Genomic DNA, 16,211 nt, shown 5'->3' with positions numbered 1-16,211 from the left:
AACACAGGTCGCATCACAATTCATTTATGAAACACCTTAGGAACACTAAATGCCATGAACTGCTACTGGCGGTGCATAAAAGGCAGCCGTCTTACCTGGGGACTGCGTGTGCATCATGGAAGGTGATGGGGTAACTGTACTGTGATAAGATGTAGGGGGTGATGTCAATGGGTAAGCCCCTGGTGCTCCTGTCTGTTTTGAAGACTGTTGAAATAAGGCCTTGATTAGATATAGTAAAATATAGATCCCAACAATTCTACATGCTTAAATATCTAATGCTTAGAAGTTTTGTCCTCAGGCATTGGACTTCATTAAAGCTGAATTTCTAGAGTAGCATTTCACTTCTTTACACTACCTTTCCACAAACTACCAACATAAGCCATTGATTCCAAGAGCCGTTTTTCCTTTGTATTATATCTCCAAGTCTATTATGTGGTCTGTACTTTACTGCTTCTAGCCAGCAGCTTACGCAATGGACATCAACATCCACTCTAACTTACACATGTTGATGTGTTAGGCACGTATCTTACACAAATTCAGAACGTTACTCCATCCAGTTCAGTACCTGTCTACACTGACTGACAGTGGTTCACTGGGGTTTCTGACAGAATACGTAGAACCTCTGGCATTCCATGAATATGCTCTAGCAACCTCTAAGGCCTGGGGAGAGGTCAGTTGCCATCCTCATTCCGCCCCGCCCCCCCGGCCTTCATAAATCACCACTACATTTTAAAATATGTTATTATGTATTAGTTTTCACTTACTGTTGGCCAGGAAGAGCTATAAATATTGCTAGGCAAGTACAATAAGGAGGATATGACCTCACTTGCTGTTGTTATCTCTTTGGACATACACATTTGTCAAAAATGATCACCATAATCATAGGGGCTTAGCCTTATACTGGGAGCCTTATACGGCATACATACAACCTGCGGCTGCGGCTGAAGCTGTGATATCAATGAATCCATCATGTCCCCTCCAATAGGAGATGGTGGATTATCATCTTCATTGACAGATCGTCTTCGTGCATCCTGATTGCTGTCAACAAACATGTTCAGGAATGTCTGTGGATATAGAGTATTCAGATTTATGAGTCAACATGTCTTCCTATTGTATCTACCAGACATCTAGATCAATCTTAACAGCAATATTCAAGGATTTTATAACTATTTCAGCTAGTCAGTGTCTGTAGCTGAATTCTGTTCCATGAAAGGGATCATAAATCACAAATAATTGTATTATTTATACCCTGTCCATCTGGCTGGGTTTCCCCAGCCATTCTGGGCAGCTTACAGCATATATAAAACATAGTAAAACATCAAACATTAAAAACTTCCCGATTCAGGGCTGCCTTCAGATGTCTTCTAAAAGTACTCCTTTTAAAGATTTTTCTGTACCATTAAAAAATGGCATCCAGGACAGAAGCTGAAAGTTACTTCGATAAGATCAGCTGTACTACACTTGAAAAAACACAACTCATAGAAGACTCAAGTTTTTTAAAATGCCATAAAATGATGGATATGACATATTAAGTCACAGAATGGTCCATTCAGCCCAGCAGTGAGCACTCTGAATGGCAGCAGCTCTCCAAGATGTCAGGCAGGAGTCTATTCCATCTTGCTACCTGAATTTGGCTTTCAGTAGCCAAAAAGTATTGAGTAGCAGTTGTGAAAACACCCAAAAGTGATCTGAAGGATGTTACTGTCCAAATCCCATACCCAACACTGTCATTATATCCTTAAAAAGTGCAGAGCAAGCTATTTAATCCCCTTAGCAATGGACAACCTAGAGTCCTAAAAATAAAATTTATTTGGAGGAGCTGCAGTTGCCAGCCCCTTACAAAGGGCATTTCCTCTTAAGCAAAACTTTCTGAAATATTAATGGGAACCCAGCCTTATTTAATTACACTGTAAAATAAAGATAAAAAGACCTTTAGTCCTGGTGCAGGGTAAAAGCCTTCCACAATTTTACTGTTGTCAAAAAGGCTGTATGCTCCATCGCGAATTGCCACCACCCCACGGCTTTGACAGTAAATGTCAATGCAGTACATGTTCCGAAAGGCCAGCCTGATGTGTGTGGGTGACTGAGGCAGAATTGAAAAACATTGGTAGGCAGTGTTGGTGCGTTGCGTCAGTCCCAGCATTGGCACAGTTGGGAGCTTATTGATAGCATTTAATGGAGCCTGAGTATCATACAAAACCTGCAAGTAAAAACAAAACTTGTTTAGTTTCACAATAGCCAACTAAATATACTTAGCCTTTAGAAACAATCAACATAAATGCAGCTTTAAAGTTGTTTTTACCAGGGGTAAGAACCTGCTGGCTTATTTATTGTGTATTAAATGTTCATATCAACCTTTCCACTCTCTCTCTCTCTCTCTCTCTCTCTCTCTCTCTCTCTTAATCAAAAGCAAACTCTTAACAGCAGGTTAAATATGTAATGAATGAGCTTATTCTCCTCTGCAGCCCTACACACAAGTTATTATTGGCCTATTGTGCTAAATGATACTCCTGAGAACTGGGAACAGAATTTGTCCTTTGGTGCTTTTTGCATTTTGAATCAAACGTTTCTCTTCCAAGGGCAGGTTGAGGAGAAGGGTTAGTTACCTGTAAAAGTTGGACTACATTTGGTGATTTATTGAACATCTCTTGGAGCTGATGCAGGATTGTATTATGACAGTTACTGCAACCTGAGTTTGGTCCAACTGTTCCTAATGATATGTGGAATTTCTGGTGTGCAGAGTTCCACTGAATGCTGATCTATAAAAAACAAGTAAGAGCTTTAATGGAAAATAATCCAGCAACATCTAAGCAAGCAACTGTTTCATAACTCAGCAGGAGGGTGTGCATGTAATCACTAAACTATGGTTTAGCACAGCTAGGAAGAGTAACAGACACAAATTCACTTTCATTTTCACTTATTCCTATCTTCTTCTTCCCTGTGAACCAGAAATCGTACTTTAAGAGTAAACTAGTTTGTTAAAACAAGCCAGCTTCATTATCCATGGTCAGAAGTTGGCTTATGTAGAAAATGACTAGCATTTATTTTAAACAACAATTCCTGGTTGGTACATAAAGACAAGCTAGAAATCAGGCAAAGTGAAACTAAATCCTGGTTTATCCCTTCTCCAAAAAAATTACTTACTGAACTTCCTTTAGTAGTTCCATAACAAAGAATTAGCTTCCGATAATTGTAGATTCGGACCTCCGAGAAAACTTTTAGATGGCTGGGTATTTCTTCATAAGGTGAAAGAAAGTGGAAGGGGAAAGATACAAAAATAGATATATGAATTGTTTCGGTAGACCTCATAGAGCAACATAAGAACAAAGAAGAATGTATTTATGTACCTGGTAAGGATCTGAAATATTCCAACACACATTCATATAAGCGAGCAATGCTATTCCAGTCATTGAGGAACATCTCAACTACTTTTCGTCCACCAACTGGTTCAGATAATTGGCTTTCATATGTCAGGTAAACATGACGGGTAGGTCCTACAAAGTGAAAGAAATGGCCCAATATAGTCAGATCACATTGGCACACAGAAAACATAAGCAGAAAGTAGGGAGGTGCAAGACAGAACAAGTGTAAGTTGGAACACTAACCTTGCTCCCTGGAGGAAGTGCTATTACTAAGTGGGCAATTTGCAAACACCAGTTCAGCAACCCATGTGCGGTTATTTCTACCTTGCAGTCGAAAAGTGCAATCGAGAAGAGAACGGTCTAGAGCCTTCTGGGTTTCTTCACTTGTACCCTTACATGGAGGAATTCTGTTGAAAAGGATAAAGGTAAGACCATGTACTTATTTTAGTCTCACAGCTAAACAATTCAACGTAAGCTGCTCAATGTTTTCTGGAGGATATAATTTGTACAATAAAATGTGTCCCTGCAAGGAAACTCTGAAGTTACTAGAAAAGTGTAAAATAGTAACAGCATACTGAGGTATCATCTTTCAGCAATTTATGCAATTTTTAATCAATAAAAAAAAGGAGAAAAAAGAAAATTCACATAATTCATAGCAATGAGGAAGTAGTGAAATTTTGTTGTTTGGTTTTGATACTTCTCCAGGATGCTGCTACATAAAATAAAGCTAAGAAAAATTAAGGATAAGTAAGGGGCGGCAGGAAGTAAAATTATTGTGCCAAAATTAGTGTCAAGCTGCTGTTCACTTTTCTGCACTATGTATGCATTAAAAAAGTGTCTGAAGATGGGTGGGTGGTTTTTTTTACTCTACAGCTATTGTTGTAAAACTTTCCGTTTTATAAATGAATAAATGTATAATATAATACAAGATGAGTTTTAATTCTACAACATGTTGTATATTAAATACTTTCCTCCCCTTCCATCACTCATGGAATATTGTACACATTAATGAAAGTGTGGCATAATCTCTTTACTTTAATAAACGAATAGCATGACTGAAGCCATCTCCTTCAACCTGGACTCCTTGATGTGGGATCTCCATATTGGATAGCTGAAACAAAACAAATCACATTTTTTATATTTTCATAGCAAGAGAAAAGTCCAGGCTAAAGAGCATCCCCCCTGCCACCACAACTGGCCCATTCAGCCAAGTGAAACTTACAACATTTTCAGTCCTAATACAGGGTATTAAATGGCCTACCTGATCCTTAGCATCTACAGTATGAGCTATATATCACACAGGTAGTGATTCAGATGGCACCAGAGGCAATGGCAGGCTGAGAAGCCCTTTACAAGGGTTTAAGAGAATGGAGAAAGTTGAACTTCCTTGTACCTGGCAAGGTATCAGTATCTCCCACCTCATTGCAGATTATTGCTGAGAACTCTGCTTCAATCTACTTTCCAAACCCTTCACCCTTTAGATTATTAGAAACTGCACTCCCAACAATGGCTACACCTCCTCCTTTCCAGTTTAATGCAGTGTTGGGGAACCCATGGCCCTCCAGTCTTAGCCAGCATGGTCAATAGTAACAATGGACGTTGTAAGCCAGCACCATCTGAACCGCCACAGGTTCCTCACCATTGACATAAAACATCCAACTTCTTCTACATAACAGTTTCCCCAAATTATCACACAAATAATTTATTTGCAAGTCCCAAGGTTCGCCACGCAAGTCATCCCTAAAACCGATTAAACCCAACACACCAATGGATCTTTATGGTAGTTAGCAAAATGTTTTACCAAGCTGAGCACAATGCTTTCTGGTCTATGACTAAATTATTCACATTCTGGCAAACCCTGAGTTTTGTGCCCAAGTCAGCAGTTAGCATAGCTGAACAGGAATGTCAAAGCAAGAGTCTCTTTCATCTCCAATGGCTTTACAGTCTAATTGTTCCTCCCTGCTATTGAAGCTGAGGTCTAGGCTCTTTCCCATACAAAGAAAAGTCCCTGTTTAAAAAGACTTGTCAACACGACCGTCTCTTGCACAACGGAAATTATGTTACTTACCTCCATACGAAGTCCTATAAATGGCATATTTGTATCGCACATTGCTACAATGTGAGCTAGAACTTTATTGAAGGCACACATTTCTCCAGACCGCTTTGGTTTCTTGGGTTCAGTAGGACACGGATCACCAGACAACTAGAGAATAGCAGGAAACCTCTTTTAGCCAGGTGCAGTTAAAAGCTGGGTTCAAAGTTCTAATTATAGGCATACGGGTCACAGCACTGAATTTGTCTTTTTCATGTAAAGCAACAGCAGGCATGCCTCTGACAATGTGGGGCAGCTGCAGAGGAACTATCTGGAGCCTTCCATTGCGCTTGGCAAGAGGGGCTTGTGTTCGGTGTCTTTTAAATTTCTGGCTCCAAATGCAAGCCTCAATAGGATGGGTTCCACTCAGGAATTCCCAATGGGAACCCATCCCTGCCAAACGCAGATTGCCAATGGCTGAAAACTCTGCTTTCTTTGTCAAGCAGTCAGACTTCAAATCATGTGGGCAAATAAAGCAGAAAGAGAAATGCTTCCTTTGCCTGCACAGTTTGAAACTCTGCAGGCAAAGGAACGTTTGTACTTTGCAGACCAGCTTGAATTTAAGATGGTGTGAAAATACTTCACACAACACCATGGCCATGTCAGCTGGTTAGCCCTGCCCTCTATCATAGGGGCCCACAACTACTTTTCTGCAGACAGGGCTTGCTGAGACATATACATGCTTCTATAAACATTTTTGCTTCAAAACTATAGTTTTATTCCCATGAAATCTTGCACAGTTTAAAAGCTAAAGGATTAATTGATTCATATTTTCTGAATCAGTTCTACAGCACTAAAAGTTACTACTCAAGAAAACACACATACTAGTAAATGACGGTGCATCTATCCTCATGATTTAATGTTTCAATGTTAGGTAAGGAAACTAAATACTCAGGTTTCTAGGTGGCTGTGCCATACAACAGCATGCTCCTATAATATACAGTGGTACCTCGGGTTAAGTACTTAATTCGTTCCAGAGGTCCATACTTAACCTGAAACTGTTCTTAACCTGAAGCACCACTTTAGCTAATGGGGCCTCCTGCTGCTGCCGTGCCACCGGAGCACGATTTCTGTTCTCAACCTGAAGCAAAGTTCTTAACCTGAAGCACTATTTCTGGGTTAGCGGAGTATGTAACCTGAAGCGTATGTAACCTGAGGTACCACTGTATTTTAGAAATTGCCTCTAAAGATGTAAGCAAACATTACTTACATAAACACTGTGAAAATTTCTTTAAAACTATATGCAAGTTACTGAACCATAGAGGACTAGGTCATTAAATACTTACGGTAATTTGAGTACCATTATTTAAAAATGGAGAATGATGGGTAGAATGGCAGAATACTGGAATGCTCCTGAAACCCAATTTCTTCCATTTCTGCCTTGTAACCAAAGAAATCTAGTTGCACTGGCTTATTCTTGACCATGATTCACTCAGCCAGAAGCCAAGATGTACCTCAATAATTATCTGCTTACCTTAAACTAGGATAATTTGAGTGTTCATGCTGGTGTTGTGCAGGGGGTAGATTGCATATGTGGCAAATGATTTTTGTAGATTAACATATCTGGTGTGGTGGTGATGTTTTTCAATTGAGAGGTTTGCTGAAAATTGCAATACATTGTATTTTGGCATTCCACTTCCAAGATTTTTTACGTAGGAAACAAACTAAATAAACAAGAACTGGTCATGTAGCACGTTAAAGATTAACAATTTTATAATGGCATGAAGCTTATGCCATAATAAAGCTGGCTATTTATTTTGCCTTAATAAAATTGTTAGCCTTTAACGTGTCACTAGACACTCTGCTGTTTTTTTGCTGTTAACAGACTAGTACTTCTCTGGAAATGCCAATTTTAAAAAACTACCTGCTCTCAAAGCCATACCTTGCGCTTTGTGCCACCTTTTGCTTGCTTCCCACTTTTTGTGTCCAAAACCAGCTCTTCAATATTTGGTTTAAATTGCTGCAGCAGAACTGCAGTGGCAGGGCTGTCATCTCCTTCAGCATAGTTCACAGAAAGGAAGTAGTATTTGTATTCCAGTTGCGTGGGGTTGTTGGGAACGTCAAACATCTCTACTACCTAAATCGTTAAAAAAAATTACATTGGGAGCTTGAGAATTTTCATAGATTTAAGAACTCTGTCATTGCAGAAAGCAAAAAACAAGTTTGCAACAAGAAATCCTGAACTCTCATAATGAGCACACAGTTCACATGTTTAAACATTCTAGCTAACACAATTTGGGTATATGCATGAACACGGCCAAGATCAAACTACAGTTTATAGAAAGGTTTGTAAGCGACTCAACAATGACTTTTAGAAAAAAATCCAATCAAATGGAGGTGGGGTGGGGAATTGAAACAGACCTTATTGTAAATGAATAACTTGGGTAAATTATACGCAACTAGGTCTGCATATCAAACAGGAGTTAAGAATTGCATTTCCTGAACTACCCACCACAAATACTTCATAATGAAGTGCTTTTGAAATGGAGGTACATTTCAAAAGCTAATTGTGATATGAGGGGAGCTGAGAGATTTGCTACTCATAAATAAATACAAACAGAAAAAAGCTACTTGGAATACAGAAGCACTCGTATGACCAAAAAAAGCCCTCTATGTATTGCCACCAATTACAACTTTTTAAATTTGCCTAGCTTCCCACCTCTTTGATCCACGCCTGATCCAGCCCCAAAGCAGCCTACTCACTAGTCACTCTACCAAATTTTAATCAATACATGCCTGTAGTTTTACTCAACATTTTTGTTAGATGTAAGAAATAGATTCCACACTTTCACCTTTTTTATTTCGCATGAAGCATTTTTATAAAAGATAGTTTCATTTTAAAATTTGTGTACCTCCTTACTACATTGCTGGACTCAATAATATGTGCAATACGTAATTTTGTCAAAACCAGTGTCCTCCAATTAGAATATAGAAGTTTGCCATTGCCAGTGTTAAATTGAATTGGATTGTATCCAATAATTGTGCAAGTGGTTAGCCACCAATCTCTCTTCTCATCCTCTCTGCAGCCTCCAATTATACTCTCTGGAGGATCGAGTGGCCTCTCAACATGATTCCCCCCCCCCCAACTTTTTCCCCTAGTCAGAAATAAACTGCACCCAATGACTGTGCAACTGGAAAGCAGTCTGCGTAGCCTTTATTTCTCTTCCCCAAACCCAAGGGCTGTGTTATGGGCGGCTGCAGTGAGCAGAGAATCGCCTTAAACGGAGTGCAGGAAGCTTGCTCCAGCAGGAAGTCCACTGGGCAAGATCCTTTTGCCCGATTTCCATCTATCTCCCACTTCAACGCCACATGACAACCTCCACTATTCAGGCTCCCTGGAGGGTTTTCTCCAGAGGGTACAAGGGGAGGAGGGGAAGAGAAAGAGCAGTTACACAAGTTGCTTTCCACTCACACAGCCACTGGGTACAGAATGCTTCTAGGAAATAAAAAGAAAAAATTGCAGCCACTGGGGCAAAGTGGGAGGAGTGGTGATGAAACACTCCCAACTGGTAGTTTGCAATGTTCTGGCAATTCAAAGTGGCAAAAATCAAAGCAGTAGTCACAGCTTAGCCTATTACATTTTGCTTCCTTCGTTCTAAGGGTCCCGTTCATAAGAAGATTCCACATTCACTTACAATGTAGTACTGTGGAAGTCGGGTGAGCTTGATGAAGAGTTTGTGATTGGAGAGATTTCCCACAGGGTGCATAGCGTAATTAGCTAGCTGTAGTGTTTCGCTGCTGACTGTAGGCAAATGTTTTATTGATTGTTTGCAACGCTGCTGTCCAAGCCAAAACCTTAATTGAAAAAAAAGAACATACAAAAACATTGGCACTTTTGCATTAGATAGAGTGTAGCATTGCTAATTTGCCTTCTAGACTGCTTTTGACCTCTTTGCAATCATGCAGAACAGAACAGAGCAGGACTTGCATTAAAAAAAAGTTGTTCTCACAGAGCTACTATACAAATTCTGTGGTTTTTGGGTGCACATCTAAAATACTTTACATGTGTACTTCAAAAGGAAGATGTGAAGATGGCAGACATGTTTATATACCTTATACACACACACTTGACATTTGAATAAGATCAGTTGCAGCTGCCTGGCAACTGTACATATGGTAGTAAACCCATGTTTACTGACTCATAACTATAGGAATGGAGGCTTTTACATGTGTATTCACAACACAAACCCAACATTAGCAAGTCTTATGAGATTTTGCTTGTATATAGGACTGTCACATTTGGGGACTTGCAAGTTACACAAATACAATTCTTATTTGGGATAATTTATATGGTACCTAATATATAGTAGGGATAAGTTAGTGCCTACCAAAAGTAGCTTGCAATCTGCTTTTGTTTTTGCTTTTAAATGTCCACTTGCTTCTCTCCTTGGTATAAAATATCACATAGTAATTGAGTTATTTATCAACTGTGGGCACCAGTCGGTAATAAAATTATTAACTAATATGTTCACAAACAAACCTAAAGATTTTAAACACGGGATTCTAGCATGAACACTTCTTTTGCTCTGTTGCATCTGTAAATAAAGTTACTGGAAGTAAATAAGGACATTTTTAGAGAGCCTTCCACTTTCCAAGCCACATTGCTGCAATAACTAGGTTCATAAGTCTGTAAGAACCTTACTGGACCAGATCTAAAGTTTTATCTAACACAGCTTCCTGTTTCCCAACCAATGGCTAACCAGATGCCTCTGTGAAGGCCACAAGCAGAACTTGAGAACTGCTGTTCTCTCCTGCTGCTGTTCCCCAGTGACCGATATTCAGAGGCATCCCTGGAGGAAGTATATACCCATCATGACTAATAACCATTGACAGCCTTAACCTCTACGAATTTGCCTATTTCTCTTTCAAAGCCCAAGTTGGTGGCTCATCGCCACATTCTGTGGTAGCAAATACAAATTAGTCTTTTGCTTTAGTGTGTGCATCACTTCACAGTAAATCATATTTGACCTTTTTTGCCCACCCCCCCTTTGGTGATGTTAATGTTATCTTGACCATCTCACCCAACACTTACAAACAAGTTAAAAAGCCACAGTCCCAATACAGAATCTTGGAATGCCCCATATCTTACACCCCTCTACCATACCACAAGAACTGTCCATTTATTCTTACTCGCTGCTTCCTGTTAAGAGGACCAGTCCTCTTATCTCATGACTAAATTCTCTCAGGAGCCTCTTGTGAGGGACTGTTTATTTAGATTTTCAAAAAGCTTTTGACAATTTCTACTAGATCACCCCTTCACCACACATTTGTTGGCACTCTTGAAAAATTCTGAAGAGCTTAGTGATACACAGCTTACAATGTGATTTTATTTGCCCCCTTGACCAAACTTTTTAATGGGAAGTTTTTAATGACTGATGTTTTAATGTATTTTTAATCTTTTGTTGGAAGCTGCCCAGAGTGGCTGGGGAAACCCAACCAGATGGGTGGGGTATAAATAAATAATAATTTATTGTTATTGTTATTATTATTATTATTATTATTATTATTATTATTATTATTAGCTACAAACTAGCTACTAATCAGTCTGCCGTCTTGCTACTCAGAGCAAGAAGGCAGACTGATTTGAAGGGAAGGGAGATGGGAAGGAAGATAAAATCATAGTAAAGGCAAGTGAAGTCAGTGGAGTCGAGGGGACTATAATTAGAGTATAATCACACTGAATGGTTTACCAGTTTCTTGTAATATCAGCAAGTTTGCAACAATGTCCTTTGCAATTAACAATAAAAAGAGGGGAAACTGGCATAGAGTTCGAAGGACAACAACCTTCTACATAAATATCTTACCCTGAGTAAGGGAAGGAGAAGGAGTTTAGCTTTCAAAAATAGTTTCTGGAAGTGAGTGTTATTTTCACAGTTCTGGAGGCAAAGAATAGGCATAGCACCAACAGGAATAGTTACATATTACTCACTTGAGCTGCTGGAGCCACGTAATGATGCGTTTCATGTCATCATTGACCGATTTTTCTATGTCATCCAGCGTTTGCTGGTCTGCAGGGAAACAGGATTAGTTACTATTCAAATGTGGCATTTTGTGCATTTATCCAGAAAAATGAAATCCAGAGTTGTAAGTAAAAGCACACTCATAGGTTTATGGTGCTTTAAAAATCAAGCCACCCTCTGCAAGAAGTGCCATAAAAGACAGTTCAACATGCAATTTCAGCACACACACACACACACACACACACACAGGCCCCATTCAGGCAGTTGTGTTTCACCTTACTAAGCCAAGATACAAATAACCTTTTCGTTAATGCACATAATCCCTTTGCAGACCTCTATAAGCCAGGACATTCCTAGTGAACCACAGTTTCCCGTTTTGTCCTAACCAGGAAACCATGATTAAAAGCTTCAGAGCAAGCCAGGATCTTGTCCCAAAGCTTGTAACCAAGTTTTGTTTTGCACCTGAAGCAGTAAACTACAGTTAATTAGGGACTTTGTGGCTTATCAAACTGTGCGATGAAGGAAGGAGCGAAAGGCTTATGCATTTCTCAGCTCATTGAATTCAGGTCACTTGTAAAATACATTCTACAAATTCACCATACTCTTTTCAGCTTCAGTTAAGCTGCTAGCCATAACTACTTCCTTTGTTGGGCAGCTTTACACATCACACTGCACTGTGCTTTAAGTAAGCTGCATGTTAATTCACTGAATACAATGCTAATCTATATTCACCTCTACTCCTGCATCCTTACCAACCAGCCAGCCAACCAGAAGATTCAATTTTCATTTTTTGCATCCAGGCCAAAAATAGAGAGTTGAATTCTACTAAGGAAGGTATTAGAAGGAAGCGCCTGAAAGTTTTATTTACATACCAATCCCATAAAGCATTAGTTGAAACATTCCAGAATGAAGGTCTACAAAAATGTGTAGACATTCGGATCGACCACATGGCTCCAGAATAGGGATGACAAGTGTGGGGAGAGCCGTTTCTATAAAAGCTAAAATTAAAGAATCAAGAATTCATAAATCAAGGTACAAAGTTTTACTTGATTAAGCAATACGGAGACTTCACAGTAATAAAACGGAACTTAAAAAGCCTTCACAGCCCCATCATAAATTAAGTAAGTACTTTTGAATCAAAGCTATTTTATTCAATTAAGATTATGTTGTGCACAAAAAAATGACCATTTGTTTAAAGGAATGCTATTCTTGCTAACTTTGCCCTTTTCCTTGGCAGCTTGTTTGGATATATAATATATTTGTTCACTAACTTGACGGTACACTAATTAATAAATTTCAAAGATATTGATCTGTATACTAAAGCCAGCTGCATTTTTCCATATAAGGCACCATACACCCACTCCCACCAACCCCAAAATCATAATTCTGCAGCTTTGATTTTGAGATTTCAGGACCTGGGTGAGGGATGGGGAGGAGAGAGTTTGCTATATCAAAGTATGAAGTGGAATTTCTCTCTCTGCCCTCACTCTGTGTGTCTCCTATGAACTGAAATCTAAAAAAGCATTCATGGAAGACAGTTGGTTGAAAAAGACTTTCTCACTCCCTCTTTATACCCACCCAAGCCCCCTGAAAAGCCTTTCAGGAAGGCCAGGAACCCTTCTGAACAGACAATGAGACAGGCACAGGCAAGTTGTGTTTAAGAAGCTAAAATGCAAGTCAAATGAAATACGACAATTTCCAAACCCCATCTTCACTGATCATTTAAGTAGAGCTTAAAAAGCGCCAAAATCAATTCCAAAGGAAAGCACTAGTTATACATATCATTACATTTGCCTCACAGAAATAAGAAAACGTTTGCCACTCATTTCTTCCTCAAGTTTTGTCACTCTCCTAGGGGATGCTCAAGGAAATGAAGGACCAAAGGAAGCATTGAGTTCAAAGTGCATTAAATGACTTTGGTTAGGTTAGGCAGAGGAATTTCTGGTTTTGAAGAAAGTTAAAGAAAGGGCACATAAAAATGTAGAACAACATCCCCTCCCCCTCCCCCAATTCAATGTAGTTCAGATACCATCACATACAATTGTCATTGACATTATAATTCTTAAGAATGGCTTTCAGTTCCTGGAGTTTTTGATGAGCTCTTGCATGGACACTGTCTATCAGAAGCTTCTCTACTGATAGGTGGTCTATCTATATAAAAAAAGAAAGAAAAAGCAGTTATTCTGTATTTTATATGTACTCTAAAAAGGTTCACAGTTAAAAACTATGTGTTTTGAGCTGCTCAGGCAAACTTCCCATACTGGCCTTGTTTCACAAAAATCAGCATGTTGGATTTAAGAAGAACTTTAAAAAGGGTTAGACTTTAGAAAGTTCTTCTTAAATCCAGCATGTTGATTTCTATACAACAAGCCCACAGGAAGGAAGTATCTCCGCAGCCTGGTTAGTGAAGCGACAATGCCTTTCCATCACAGACAACTAGAGTCCTTTTCTGAATCTCCAAACAGGAAATGAACTTTGCGATTTGGAGCCCTAGCCTGCCACCCCCCAGTTTCCAACACGATGAAGATCAAAGTAATAAGGCTCTTCAAAACTGATCAGCTATTTATAATTTACTTAACTACCCACAGGCTTACCAAACTACTGTAATCTTTACTGCAATCAGGTTTTGGAAAAAATGGGCTGAGATGGGGAAAGTGCAAAGTTGATTCATGTGCAGTCCAGCCAAGTGGCAATTTGCATGCAAACCCCTCCTCCTGCTCCTCTCTGTGATCCCCTCAGAGAACCCACAGTCTTCGCTGCTCACAGCAATGGCCCAAAGCTCATCTAACTTGCGGTTGGTGGGTTTATTTTTTTATGAAGAAAGGTACTCTGGCCTTTGTCTCAAGTTAGCCTTCCTGGATTCAGACAATTGATTTGTAACATATGCCTCCCACCCAACATACCTTTTGGGTTTCAGTCACTTAGGAGGTGGTGGCAAGATTGTAAAAGGAAGGTTTTAGCACTGTTTGGACTCTACAGGATGGACCCAAGTCAGAAATAGTGCTGGGGGCCAATTTTTGACAGGTGGATGGCCCACCCACCTGTCAATCACGTATCATTATGACATCAAATGACTGGACTATAACCCAAACACAATACATTGCTTAAGAGAGATTAACTTTAAAAACAATGATCGATTAAAATTATATGCCAACTTCACCTGGCAATATTTACCTTCATAGCCCTTTCAATTAGTTTGGAATCACAGGCTGGAAGGGGAGGTTCATGGGAAATTTGCAAAGGTTTCGATACATCATTCTCATCTATCTTAATGGTGACCTTATGAAGAGATGCAGTCCCTGTTTTTCTCCCAACCACCTGTTGGCTTAATATAGAAATGTTGTGTTAGCTGATAAAGAAGCCAAAAGACTCCCTCTGTAGAATACTGAAACACATGAATAATATTTACAGTTTCATACTATGAAACAATACCATAGAATTGTGTTGTGCCAAGAAGTTTAGCGCCCTATTCCTGTATCAAGTCTCTAAAGAACCATTATCAAACTCCTCTCACAGATACACAACCATACAATTTGCCGTTTCAAATTCTTGAGAACTTTGTTTTTCATGTGGGATCCAATATAAAGCCTAACTTAAGATGCCATCTCAATCTGGACAAACATCATTGTCTACTTCTTTCTTCTGGTGCACCTGAAAATGTTCTTTGGGGAGGCTAGGCTGATGCCAACTTTGACTTCTAGCACAAGCCCGGCACCTTATTATTTTCTCATGCCTCTTAACTTTTGTTGAGACTACATTAATGCTATGTTTTATCTGTGTTTCATCCTTGTGCAATTTTTTTAAATTTAATTTTGAATACATCCTGGGAATATTTACTGGTTTGACTATGTGTTTCAGATGGATAGTGCTTGAAATACCACGATGGCTTTCTCTATAAAGCAAAACTTGACTAAGTGAGCATGCAAAAAACAGCCTAAACGCCTTGTTTTAAGGTACCACTAAATATAAACAAGACGTTAATTTTAACTGCAAATATTTTGGCTGTAACATATGTTATGATAAGTAATAACATTATTGGACCAATAGCCTTACCAAAGGCCAGAAATTATCATCATAAATGTCTATATTCCAAAAACCAATTATGCATTATTTGTCTGACACTAATATAACCCCTCTAAACCCAAAAGATCAGCAATTCCTATGCTTCAGTGAAAGGCAATTAGTATAATATGGCATCTAAATATGCTAGTACTGTATAGAAGTTTCCAAGCTTTACTTGAGATTTAATATTTCAATCGAACATTTACAGATCTCATGAATTTTTTCACTTACTTCCAGACAGAAAGAGAGAGGCATTTGCCTGCATGGTATCTCTCCACTTGCACAAGATCACCCCAGCGCTCTCGAACCAGCATTAAAGTCTGTGAATGCAAAACTTCCAACTGCAGTGACAAGCAGAAGGAGTCTAAAGAATTCAGGTTAAGAAAATGCAGTAAAATATTGGAGCAACTTTTGATAGTTCTCAACTTACACTAAACCAAAGACTTGCTGGACTTTGTACACACACATATACATGGTAAGTCAACACTGGTCTTGATAAGCAGATTTTAAATCAATTCTTGACAGTCACACCAGGGAATGGTTTCTTGTATGGAATTTCTCTCCCTCCAAGCCACACACCCCCCTCTATATAATCTAACAGGATCTAACAGGTCTGTAGGCCACCAGCAAGCTAAAGCTAAGCAGGTCTGGTTACTGCCTGGATAGTGATTACTTGGGAACTATATGTATGGTGTCTTGGGTTCAATGACAAAATGCTGTCATTCTGTAATATGT

The 16,211-nt window shown here is 39.2% G+C and overlaps 1 protein-coding gene across 5 annotated transcripts in view; it reads right to left on the bottom strand.

The window, feature by feature from the left end:
* Positions 1–16,211, bottom strand: part of MED14 (mediator complex subunit 14) — a 37,912-nt gene that overhangs the window by 8,585 nt on the left and 13,116 nt on the right. For 3 of the 5 annotated variants that reach the window (XM_028727366.2, XM_028727367.2, XM_028727363.2), the window contains exons 8-23: positions 15,708–15,840; positions 14,589–14,739; positions 13,454–13,565; positions 12,287–12,412; positions 11,384–11,462; positions 9,090–9,249; positions 7,337–7,531; positions 5,431–5,565; positions 4,397–4,473; positions 3,606–3,769; positions 3,348–3,494; positions 3,145–3,236; positions 2,607–2,759; positions 1,931–2,200; positions 927–1,064; positions 96–204 (exon numbers count right to left, since the gene is read on the bottom strand). In XM_028727366.2, the coding sequence (XP_028583199.2) occupies positions 96–204; positions 927–1,064; positions 1,931–2,200; positions 2,607–2,759; positions 3,145–3,236; positions 3,348–3,494; positions 3,606–3,769; positions 4,397–4,473; positions 5,431–5,565; positions 7,337–7,531; positions 9,090–9,249; positions 11,384–11,462; positions 12,287–12,412; positions 13,454–13,565; positions 14,589–14,739; positions 15,708–15,840 (2,241 nt within the window). The remainder of the gene's footprint in view (positions 1–95; positions 205–926; positions 1,065–1,930; positions 2,201–2,606; positions 2,760–3,144; positions 3,237–3,347; positions 3,495–3,605; positions 3,770–4,396; positions 4,474–5,430; positions 5,566–7,336; positions 7,532–9,089; positions 9,250–11,383; positions 11,463–12,286; positions 12,413–13,453; positions 13,566–14,588; positions 14,740–15,707; positions 15,841–16,211) is intronic. The other 2 variants (XM_028727365.2, XM_077927380.1) reach the window with 1 other exon arrangement.

Source organism: Podarcis muralis, chromosome 4 (genome assembly GCF_964188315.1).
Source record: "Podarcis muralis chromosome 4, rPodMur119.hap1.1, whole genome shotgun sequence".
Lineage (NCBI taxonomy): Eukaryota > Metazoa > Chordata > Lepidosauria > Squamata > Lacertidae > Podarcis > Podarcis muralis.
This window is presented reverse-complemented; position numbering and strand designations above follow the sequence as displayed.